This window comes from Delphinus delphis, chromosome 3, assembly GCF_949987515.2.
Source record: "Delphinus delphis chromosome 3, mDelDel1.2, whole genome shotgun sequence".
Classification (NCBI taxonomy): domain Eukaryota; kingdom Metazoa; phylum Chordata; class Mammalia; order Artiodactyla; family Delphinidae; genus Delphinus; species Delphinus delphis.
The window spans coordinates 18,085,068-18,097,209 of NC_082685.1; the positions used below are offsets into that span (position 1 = coordinate 18,085,068).

At 51.4% G+C, this 12,142-nt stretch overlaps 1 protein-coding gene across 1 annotated transcript in view; it reads right to left on the reverse strand.

Annotated features, from left to right (window-relative positions):
• ADAMTS2 (ADAM metallopeptidase with thrombospondin type 1 motif 2) overlaps positions 1-12,142 on the reverse strand; it is a 245,389-nt gene that overhangs the window by 45,138 nt on the left and 188,109 nt on the right. Inside the window, exon 6 of the mRNA XM_060008222.1 lies at positions 3,493-3,649. Within this exon, the coding sequence (XP_059864205.1) occupies positions 3,493-3,649 (157 nt within the window). The remainder of the gene's footprint in view (positions 1-3,492; positions 3,650-12,142) is intronic.

Sequence of the window (12,142 nt, forward strand, 5' to 3'; positions counted from 1 at the left end):
CATATTAATAAACAAAGGATGTCACAGTCACCAATGATTGCAGCCCTCCAACATGAACTGGTGAGGCCTGAGGAAACTCAGGGCTGAAAAGAATACCTGCCATCTAGCAGCCATCAGACTGCAGCCACTCCCTGCTGTGAGCGCTGAGGAAACTCAAAAATACTGGCCCCAGATAGCTAAGGTGCATATTAAAGGAATGACTTTAGTGAGCCCAGACTCTTGCATCTTCCCATACATAGAAAAACGCTAAATTCCTTACCTTGAGATCTCTGGTTCTCTTTATTTAACAACAATCTTTTGATGTTCCCAATTACCTGCTCTTTGTTGCAAAACTCCTCTATATCCTAGCTCCTCCCCTCGCCTCCTTGGAGCAGTTTTTCAGAGTTTTCTGAAACGCTGTCCTCCCGGGCTGCAGTCCTCATTTTGCCCCCAATAAAACTTAACTCGCAACTCTCACGTTGTGAATATATTCTTTTTTAAGTCAACACCCCCGACTCAGTCTCACTCTTCTGAGACCCCACAGGGAGGTCCCAGGCAACGTGCTCCCAGAGAAAAGCACAGAAGGGAAGGAAGTGTGAGGGGGGAGTGCTGGTTTCAGACTTGTCTGTAAAAGCATCGTATTGTCTTTTTCCCTTCTAATAAACAGGAAAATCTATGTCGTAAAGCATTCTTTGCTCTGTAGATTTTGAGATGATTGTTCTCCAATCAGCGCCAGAGCAAACCTTTGTGGTCTTCTCTTCGTCCTTTGCATGCAAAGCTTGCACATGAATATGTGCCTCAGTATGAGTATTTCTCATTCACCTACATTAGCGTTACATGAACTTTTAGGATCTGAAGACTTGAAAATGTATCTGTATTATTTGCTTTATATCCTTCCCTCTTATTTTATTCTGCTGTTATTTTCTTTTTGGAAATCTTTTTAGATAGATATTGTATTTCCTGGATTGAGCCTCTACATCAACTTTTCTCTCATATTTTAATCTTTTTGGATCCGTTGACTTTTTTTTTTTTTTTTTTTTTTTTGCAGTACGCGGGCCTCTCACTGTTGTGGCGTCTCCCGTTGCGGAGCACAGGTTCCTGACGCGCAGGCTCAGAGGCCATGGCTCACGGGCGCAGCCGCTCCGTGGCATGTGGGATCTTCCCAGACCGGGGCACGAACCCGTGTCCCCTGCATCGGCAGGTGGACTCTCAACCACTGCGCCACCAGGGAAGCCCGATCCGTAGACTTTTTATTTCAGCTTTTGAATTTTCTATTTTACCCACTGAGAAATGGAATATTGCCTGCCACAAAGGATGTCACAGTAATCAGCGATTGCAGCCACCACCAGTGAGCTGGTGAACCCTGAGGCAAAGAATACCTGTCTTCTAGCAGCCATCAGACTTCAGCCAATCCCCACGGTGAGCCCTGAGGAAACTCTGGATATGAAAACACAGGATACTGGCTCCAGATAGCTGAGGTGCATATCAAAGGAATGACTTCAGTGAGCCCAGACTCTTGCATTTTCCCATACACAGAAAAGCAGTAAACGCCTTAACTTGAGGTTTCTAGTATTCTTTAATTAACAGTAATCTTTTGTTCTTATTACCTGCCCTTTGGTGCAAAACTCCTGTGTATCCTAGCTACCCCCTCGCCTCCTCGAAGCAGTTCTCTCAGGGTTACTTGAGATGCTGCCTCCCGGGCTTGAAGTCCTAAAAATTTCTGTGACTCAGCCTTTAGGTTGGGCATTTAATTTTTTAGTCGACACCGTCAAATCTTTAATTTAATGAAAACCCTTTGTTCTCTAATTCTTCCTTGCAATCTGTTCTGGGTTTACAGATATAGTCCCTCATTCTGGGGATATTACTTTATAAACTGTACTTTTCCCTTCTTTAAATTATCTGTTTCCTCTGGCGTCAGTTTTATAATTTTATTTTGCATCTTGGTCCATCCTTTTCATCCTATCGTTTTTTTCATGTCTGGTAATCCTTGGCTATCCTTTCACATTTTTAAATGAAGAATGAGGTCACTTAATACAAAGGTTGTATTGGCTTCTCTCCTATGGAACAATTCTGCTCCCTATTAGAGCTCTCACTTGGACCAAGGGCAGACAGGGTGCTCTGTCTGTCAGCTGGCCACACTGGTGTAGGGCTTGAAGGGGAGCTAGCAGCCCCCTCCCAGTGGGGAGGCACCCACACCAACTAGGAGCCGTATTCTGTGCTTGGTGGGATCTGGGGTCACACCCTCTGTTCCCACCTGCTTCCCACTGTGGTGCTGATCTGCACGGCAAAGGGGGCAACAGTAGTGCCTCAGAGGTGTTCTGTTAACATGAACTAATCCTAGCTCTGATCAGGGGTCACTTAAGAAGTCTTTCTATTTACGTGAATATGACAAGTGGTTGGCAGAGAGAAGCTGCAGGTTAAGAGAGCAGAGCGGTGCATATGAAATAAGTCATGGAAGAAAGTGCTGGAAGGAATCAGCACCTATATCAGATAAATATGCTTATTTTTATAAAAAGGATCCCTGGGGCTTCCCTGATGGCACAGTGGTTCAGAGTCCGCCTGCCGATGCAGGGGACACAGGTTCGTGCCCCGGTCCGGGAGGATCCCACATGCCGCAGAGCGGCTGGGCCCGTGAGCCATGGCCGCTGGGCCTGCGTGTCCGGAGCCTGTGCTCCGCAATGGGAGAGGCCACAACAGTGAGAGGCCCACGTACCGGAAAAAAAAAAAAAAAAGGATCACTGGAATGATCAACTAGAAACTAATAAAAACGACTATCTGTAGAGGATGGGGGTGAAGTGAAACAGGGTCCACTCCCCTGAATATACATTTTTATATAGGTCGTTAAAGCTCTTTCTTTCGAAGTATAATATACGCCATAAGAATGCACAAATCATAAGGACACAACTAGTGAATTATCACAAAGTGATCACACCTGTGTAGCCACCTCCCTGATCAAGAAATAAAACTGTCCCCACACTGCAGAAGCCTCTTCTTTCTTCCAACAGCGACTCTCTCCCTCCTGACCACTCCTGACTGTTAACACCACAGATTCATTTTGCTCACTTCCAAACGAGATCCATCACAGTGTGGTGTGCGGCCTTGCTATGTGTGAAAATCTTCAACGATGATCGTAGACCTTCAATTTTTTCTTTTAGATCTGTTTTATACAGTTTGAATTTTTAAGTAAAGTTTCTTAACTGTTAAAGATTGAAAATTTATTCAAATTTGTTTTGTGAAAGCTGGAGGAAGCAAAAAACTCTGAAACCCAGCCTCAGATCCTGTCTGGGTTGAGGCTGCCAGCCCCAGACTCTGCCCATTTCACTACCTTTGGTCCTCTCTGTCCCTCCCAGAGATGCAGTTTCCTGGGGGAAAGGTCAGAGTTCCTGGTGGTTTGCAAGAGCTAGGAGGTCACTAGCACTTACCCTTCCCCCTCGACACAGGCCCGCTTGCCCAGACACCCTTCCCAGCCCGGGCCACAGTTGCCAGGGGGCCCTCGCAGGGCCAGGGGCTCACCTTGCATGCCTGAAGGCCCGAAGTCCTGCCGTGTGAGGAATATGGCATGATCATGGTACTCATCGTGGCCGGAGTCTGGCTTCTGCTGGAGGTAGGCCCAGCGGCAAACGTTCTCCAGACTCTGAGAGGGGTTCCCAATCTCAATGAGGCTCAGGGACTGCAGGGGCAGGAGAGACAAACAGAGGGGTTGGCGTCTGGTGGTCCTGATGGGAGCTGAGCAGACCCCATCTACCGGGGACCTGGGCCAGGTGGCGCTAAGCCCAGTCCGTTCTCAAGACCCCCTCCCACTTCGCTCCATTCTCCTGAGTGGATGGAAAGGCTCCCCGGCCTTTCCACATACCTGCACGAGTTTCCACACAAAGTCACTGCACAATTTCAGGTGAGACGTGGGAGCCAAGCTCTGAGGCCGTCTAAAGCCTCAAAGAGTCCATTCAGCCCAGCCCACCTCCAGGGCCCCTGCATCCTATTCAGCCCCTGCTCTGTGCAGGCCCTGGCCAGGAGGCAAATGCAATGAACCTCGGTCACCCTGAAGAGCTTACGTTCTGGCAGGCTCCAGGACAGGGGAGACAGAACTCCCAGTATGACTACAAGCCCAGAGACCTGCGCTTTCCCCTTGATAGAAGCTATTTGCAAAAAACGACACAAGGGAGGGAAAAACCTTGCAGCAGATACAGCAAAGGAGCCACATAAGGAACAGGAGCACAGGGATAATTCCCTCAGGATCCACGGACAGGAAGCCACTGGGAGCAACCACATTCCATTTTGTGTCATGACACATACCTACTAGCCAAGGCTGGCTGCTAAACTGGCAGCACTGCAGCCTGATCTGCACCATGGCATTGGCATTCACTCTCTCATTCAGTCTTCACAACCACCCGAAGAGGCAAGAAACTGAGGCTCAGAGAGGTCAAGTAACTTGCCCCAGGTTACACAGCTAGGAAGCCTGAAACCAAAGTTTATATTCAATCCACTGCGCTAAACTTCCTCCACAAATAAAACATACACTGTATCATCTCAAAATCAAGTCTCCTATAAGCTGCACTCATCCCTTTTCTCTCCACAATCCTCACAGCAGACACTCCAGTTTCTGCTCTCACCACATACTCCCACCATCAAAGTGGTTCCCTCTAGGCAGAGAGTACTGGGCACGTTCTTTTCCACTTTAAGGATACATCTGTCCATAAAGTAGAACTATGCATTCTTTGGTAGACACGTAAGCAGATGTTTTGTCTCTTCTCTTGCATAAATATATCCATCAAGCAGAGCCACATATTTCTCTTTTTGTGTATAAGTAGCAGAGAATAAGATATAGGGTATTGTTAGTAAGCCAGCATGTTGCAGAAGAAGGAAGAACGATTCAAGGCCAGGGAGGACTAGTCATTACCAGGCATCTCGTGAGTTACCCAAGTCAATGGCTTAAAAGATGGCAGACCAGTTCCCAAGTCCTAAGCACAGAGTCAATTGCTCCTGAGAGATGAGATTACTTGTTTTAATAAGATATAGTTGAGGGGCTTCCCTGGTGGCACAGTGGTTAAGAATCTGCCTGCCAATGCAGGGGACACAGGTTTGAGCCCTAGTCTGGGAAGATTCCACATGCCGCAGAGCAACTAAGCCTGTGCACCACAACTACTGAGCCTGCACTCTAGAGCCTGAGAGCCACAACTACTGAGCCTGCGTGCCACAACTACTGAAGCCCACGCACCTACAGCCCATGCCCCGCAACAAGAGAAGCCACCGCAATGAGAAGCCCGTGTGCCTCAACGAAGAGTAGCCCCTGCTCACCGCAACTAGAGAAAGCCCGCGCACAGCAACAAAGACCCAACGCAGCCAAAAATAAATAAAATAAAATAAATAAATTTTTTTAAAAAAGAAAAAAAAAAGATGTAGTTGAGTCCTAATGAAGTCAGTCATAGACTGGAGCGAGAGGTCTGGTGGCCAGGACCTGTTAGACATTGGCACAGAGGTGGACAGCCCAGAGGATGCTGGAAAAGGGGAAGGGAGGTACACTCCTGCCCCCCTTGTGATTCGGAGAAGCATGTGACGAGCTCTGGCCAATTAGCTGTGAGTAAAAGTGACGTGTGTCTCTTCCCGGTCCAAGCACTTAATTGCCCACATGAGCGCCTCCAGAGATCTCTCCTTGTTGGCATGTGAACCAGCATGTTGAGATGGTAGCTGCTCTGTCACCTAAGCCTTGAGTGACAATGAGACCAGAGTCCTCTGCCAATTCACAATGAACATACAAGTGTGAGGGGGAAATCAATCTTTGTTGTTGTAAACTGCGGGGACATGGAGCTTGTTTGTTTCTGCAGCACAGCACGGCCCACCCCGCCTGACACAGAAAGGGCAGAGGAAGGGGACGTGGCATCTATATCTCATCCAAGCAGGTAGCTCAAGACCCTGCCAGGTGATCACTGTCTCCAGAAAACCTTGAGAGGCCACAGCTCTGGAGGAGGAAGTGAGTGAAAGACTCTCCTTTCTAGGGAAGGACCTTTGGGTGGAATGAGAAGGAAGGGACCCTCATGGGTGGATCTGATTTGGTGCTTGAGTATGGACCCCACTGGGCTTCAGATTGCCAGCCCAAGTCCCGATCAGAGGGTGATCACAAAGGCCACTGATGACCACTTGATCAAGGATGGCCGCAGAGCCCCCACTGGAGTGGGACTCCCCCGGCTCCACAAAGTCCCAAACCAGTTCAGAGCCTTGTTAGTCCATCTCCAACAAAAGGGCCTTGTTTCCCTCAGGGCCATGTCTCTCAGCCCAAACATCAGGGGATTGTTCCCCTGGTAGATTGCGGCTACTTTTGCCTGGGCTCTTCTGACAACAGCAGCCCAGTCCCCCTTTGGTAAAATATCCTCTCTGTTAATCTGGGTCTGACCCTAGGCTCAGGGGTGGGAGGGCTCAGGCCCAGCCAACCCCACCCTGCACCTTCCCAGCAAAGGATGGTTGGGGCCAAGGAGTTGGAAAGGTGTGAGACTGCAAGCCTGGAGCTGCCACTAGGGGAGGAGACCCCAGGGGAGGAAGAAGCCAGCATAGATAGAGCAGGGCCTGGGGTGGAGAGAGGTCAGTTCCTGGTATCTTCACACAACCACCTGGCTCCCCCAGGCCTGAGGCCAGTCTACCCCAGGCCTGTTTGTTATCTATTGCCACAAAATGAGTTACTTCCAAACTTTATGGTCTGAAAAACCTCAAACACTTATCTCATGGCTTCTGGGTTAGGAATCCAAAGGCAATCTAGCGGGGTCTTCTGGCTCAAGGTCTCCCATGAGAGTGCTGGCAGCTGAGACTGGGGCTGCAGTCTCATCCGAAGGCTCCCCTGGGGAAGACCCACTCCCACATTCACTCACGTGGTTACTGGCAGGATCCAGTTCCTCACGGGCACATGGACCTCACCACAAAGCAGTCACACGGGGCAGCTTGCTCCCCCCAGCACGAGTGACCCAAGAGATAGCACTGATAGGGCACATCCAAGACAGAAGTCTCTGTCCATTTAGATGCAAATCTCAGTCCTGCCCAAACCCACAGGGAGGGGACCACACCGGGGAGTGAATACCAAGATGTGGGCTCACCAGGGGCCATTCCAGAAGCTGTCTGCAGCACATATGTGTCTCATATATTGTGTGTCAGGAAATTCCTCCCATGAAAGTCAATTTGAGTTGTGTTGTTGTCACTTGCAGCTGGAAGAGCACGAGCAGGGGACTTCCTCCTTGGAGAATCGTGGGAAGCTCAGTCAAGGGCACTGGCTGGCAAAGGAAAGCCAGTGGCTGTTCTCCAGGGTCCAGCTGGTATGTCCAACACCAGTGGGAGAGAAGCTCTGGTCACATCTTTGACAAGGAGTCAAGAGCCCAGTCAGAAAGACACACTGTGTCAGGGCCAGAGAGCAGAAATAAGGCCATGGAGTTGGGGACAGAGGCAAAGGCTGAAACAGGGTGAGAACAAACAAGCTGGGGACTCAGAGAGAGGCCTGACTGCTCAGCGGGTGGGCTCGTGGGACGTGCTGGGTGGGCGTTGCAAACCCAAATGCCCACAGGCCAAGGCCGGTGATGTAAGTCAGTGAGGCAGGTTGGTTCTAAGGAAAAACGAGTCTGTCTTTCATTTGCCAGTTCAGAAGGGGTAAGGTTCCAGAAGAGTATTTCCCTGTTATGGTAAAGAAGTTGGGGGGATAAGGAGTGGCGAGGACTGTGGCCAACCAAGGAGCCTACGCCCAGCTGAAGGGGCAACAACACTCAGCGCCAGCCCCATCGGCATGGCATGCAATGGACAGAGCCCAGGGCTGCCAGATCTGACTACTCAGGCCAATGTTCACATTTTACAAAGAAGCGTACCTCCTGGAAAACACGGACTCAAGTTAAAATAAGTTCTGTGGACAAAAGAAAACACATCTCTCAGGTTACCAGGTTGAGAACCCTGGAGAAAAGGCCTTAGCAGGTTGGACCCGACACTGGCACACTGGCGAGCACCTCTTGCCTCCCAGACACTTGCCTCCCAGGCTCCTGGGTTCAGCCCAGGTTCCCAGCCCCTCTCAGCAGCCACCGTGATCTCACTGCTGCGGCAGGATAGGATAATTTATTGAAATATTGATTTGCGTTTTGTTCTTGCCTCGTCTTCCTTCCTCCACTCCAAGAAACAGACTGCCACTTCCGTTCTCCAGCCCCATGGGGGTTTGCATTGCAGGGTCCAGAGCAGAAGTTGTCTGGGACCCCCTCCTGGCTTTTGGGTTCTGAGGAGACTCCCCAAGAGAAGGGGCAGAGAGAAGGGCTTGGAGGGGCTACACCAGGACGAGATGGCCCTGGGGAGGCAGGTCACAGAAAACAATGGCCATGCGCTGGGCCCTGGGACCTGCAGCCTAGACAGGACCCTGAGACATGGAGGAGGAGGGTGATGTCAGTGTTCCGGCATCCAAGGTGCAGAGCTGCTGTACTTTCTATTTCTCTGCTCATGTCCCAACTTTCTCAAGGATCTGACCCATCTCAGATGGCCACCAAGGAGCTAAGGGCTGGGATCTTCATAGGGTCTGGAGAGTTCAGGAGGGTGCAGTGTGCCTTGTGCTCTGTGGCAGGTGCCAGATGCATGTGCATTTTAGAAAGAGCTCTCTGAGTCAGTGAGGAGGGAGGGGGGAGGGGAGGGGGACATTTGCTGAGATGGATGGGGGTGTTGTCTGGTGTAATGTCTCAGCAGTCAGGACCACGGGGTGGCAGGAGATGAGCAAGAGAGGTGTCGCCTGGTAAGAGAAGGAGGATGGTTTCTGGCAGTGGGGCTTGCAGAGGAGGCATGGGGAGAGGACCACACACTCGCAGGGAAAGGTGGGGTCTGCAGCATGCCGGGACACAGGCCAGGGATCATCCTTTTGGGCCCAGCTTGTTTCCTCGGTAAAAGTTCAGCAGTTTTCCTTTGGGGAGCTCTCCTGCTTCTCGGGGTGCAGCTCCTGGGGGAACAGTCCAGAGGCAGCCTGGGACTCAAGTTAGGTCAGTAGAACTGAGGTTCAAAAGAACGAAAAAACGGCTGAAGCAGGCTTGCCTAGTGGCAGCCTCCAAACAACCACCCACGAGCTTCTAGGCAGAAGCCAGCACCCCAGGCTCAGCCTTTCCTCTACCTACTTCTCCTACTTCCTGAGAGCTGCCAGCCTTCCCATAGGTTCCGCCTGCCTTGAAGGGCTCCTCACAGACAGAGATGTCCAGGCAGAGGGCCCAGGAGGGAGGTCTGGGCACCCACGAGGGTCACTTGGGCTCTAGTGAGATCTCCCCATACTCCTCTGCCACCCGGCCCACATCCACAGCCCTCAGACGCCTCCACCCCGTGCCTTTGCTATGTATCACACAGCACGTGAGCTGTACTCCTCATCTGAGCGAGGAAAGGAGACGTGTCTATTTCTCCTTCAGAAGTGATGGAGAGAGGCTGAGACAGTTGCTATTGCAGTTAAGATTCTCACACCCATCTCACTGGAGTCATCTGCATCCTCCTGGCCCCAAAGTCGTCTATCTGCTCCTTTTTGCATTGGCTTCTCTGCCTGTTCCCACCTGTGCTGGGCTGAGGACTGCACAGAGGGCCATGGTGTTCCAGGGGGCAGCACCCCAGGCCCAGTAAGGGAGTGGCCCCAGAACCAGCCGGGATCTCACAGACCAGCCTCCCTCCTCCCGAGGGAGCCAAGGGTGCCAGCTGTCCATAGTGCATGGAACTGTTTTTACAGTACACAGGGCATTTATGCACCCTGGGGCTGGGTGGTAGCAGTGGGCTCTGCGTTCACACGTATCATCTAATTTAAAATGTATAATTGCCTTAAGATATAGATGCTGTTATTGACCTGTTCTCCGGATGAGAAACCGTGTCTCAGACAACTGAAGTAACTCACCCCAAGTCCTACCGCTAGAAAGAGGTGGAGGTGGGCCTGGAAGCCACGCCACCTCTGAAGGTGTTCTGTCCGCAGGGCCATCTCCCTTAGGCAGGCGGGACAAGAAAGGAAGGGCGAGAGCCAAGGTGGCCACCAGGTGGCGCTGCTGCCGCAGGAACAGCAGCGCGGGGCCTCAGCCGGTGGGACGCCTGGATCCCAGGGCTCTGCTCTGAGACGCCAGGGCACGGGTTCAAGGGGGACCACGGAAGCCCCTGACAGCCTCTGTGGTCCCACATTAAACAAATCAGTTAAGATCTGAGCAGAAAGTTCTGCTCCTATCACTGCTCTCTGACATTTCCATTGTTTGCTCCAGAATGAGCTGAATTACATTTATGCTCTTACCTCCCTCAGTCAAGGAGACAGGAGAAAAGTGGGACCAGCAGCCTGGAGGCTCTGCAGGCTTGGGGGCATATCAGGGAGCCCCTCAGACCACAAACCCTGCCCACCAGGGCACCTGCAAGTGACAGGTGGGGCTCACCTGGGCAGCTCAGGGCCCTGGGGTTGGAGGCCTGCTCATCTGTCATCTGCCCTGTGTTCTTGGACAAGTTACCTCACTGTCCTGGGCTTCCCATCTGCAAAGTGGGCACAACTGCAGCACCGAGCTGGGAGCTCAGGCGCTTCTGTCCATGGTGATCAGCACCCACAATGTTCTTTGTCTCTGCCTCTTGGCTCATGTCCCATGGATCCAGCTGAAGCCCACCGAAGCCTTCTCAACTGCCATGACCCCAGAGCGTCTCCTGCCCAATCCGCCCTCCCAAAGATGCACAAAACAGGACAGCGTGCACAGAGTGGAGTCCAGATCGGCTGGGTTCAAGAAAGCAGAGGTCCAAGAGGGAAGAGATATGGGAACATATGTATATGTATAACTGATTCACTTTGTTATAAAGCAGAAACTAACACACCATTGTAAAGCAATTATACCCCAATAAAGATATTAAAAAAATAATAATAAAATAAAAATAAATTAAAAAAAAAAAAGAAAGCAGAGGTCAATTCTCAACCTTGGTACTGCTGGCCCTTGGGGCCAGGTGATTCTCTGCAGTGGGGACTGTCCTGTGCACTGAAGGACGCTGAGCAGCATCCCAGCCTCTACCTGCTACATGCCACCAGCATCCCCAGGGTGGGGGGCAGCAAAATGCCCTCTGGGGGGAGCATAGCCAAAGAGCCCGGAGCTCATGTTCCCCAGCCTGTGGAATAACAGCCCAGCAAAGCTGCTCACCGCTGTGTGACTTCGGTAGGCCACTCACCTGTCCTGGCAGGTAAAGGTGATGAGGTGACTGCCCCAGAGAGCTGCTGTGAGGGTGAAGTGTGTGACATCACATAAGGGGCTGCAGACAGGGTCTGAGCCAAAGAGGGCACTGCAGGCTGTGACTGTATGAATATCCTTGTTCCTGTTGTCATTGCTAGTGTGCACTCACCTTACAGGGGACACTAAGGCTCAGTGAGAGTAAATAGCTCACTGAAGGTCCCACAAGGATCAACAGGGCCAGAATTAACACCAAGCCCCAGGCTGGGTGCAGCACAGGCTTCCCCGAGGCTGGGGGTCTTCTCCAGGCAGCTCCAGTGGACAAGGCGGTGCCTGGAGCTCAAACCTCATGACAGGCAACCCCAATACCAGTGAGGGCTGGAAGGCATGATCCTTATTTCTCTGCTCAGGACCCCCATATCATCAAGGAACATTCCAGACATCCTCCCAGAGGCTGGGAAGCTATTCCCAGAGAAAGCCAGCTCAGGATTCTTCACATGAACCTTCCCAGCTCAAGCCTATGGGGCACATCTGGCCCTAATGCTTCCTGTTCTTCTCTGGACCATGGAGAGTCTGGCTCAGGAGGTGGGCCGCAATGACTGGGGGTGGGGGTGGGGGCTGGACACCATGCTTGGCCCCCATCTGATTGGGGGCTGGGACCCAGACTCTGGGGAAACCAGGGGCTGTCCCTGGGGTGTTCTGAATCCCCTACACTGCCCCTCACACAGTCAGGGAAGCGGAGGTCCAGAGCAGGTAGGCAATGGCCCAGGACATGCAGTAAGCAGATGGTGGCACTGGGTCCTTGAACACTGAGCCCTGCCCCAGCATTCTCTTCTCTTGCCTTCCCCTAAGAGACTCACAGTCAGAATTTCCCAGACCCTTCCCCTCCAACGCTGAAAAATTTCTAAGAGCATTCCATATTTTGTCTTGACCTGACAAGATACCTTATGTTCTTTGATTGTCCCCAAGTCTCTGATTTCCATTTGCTTTGATTTTAATCATCTTAGGAAATATTTAAA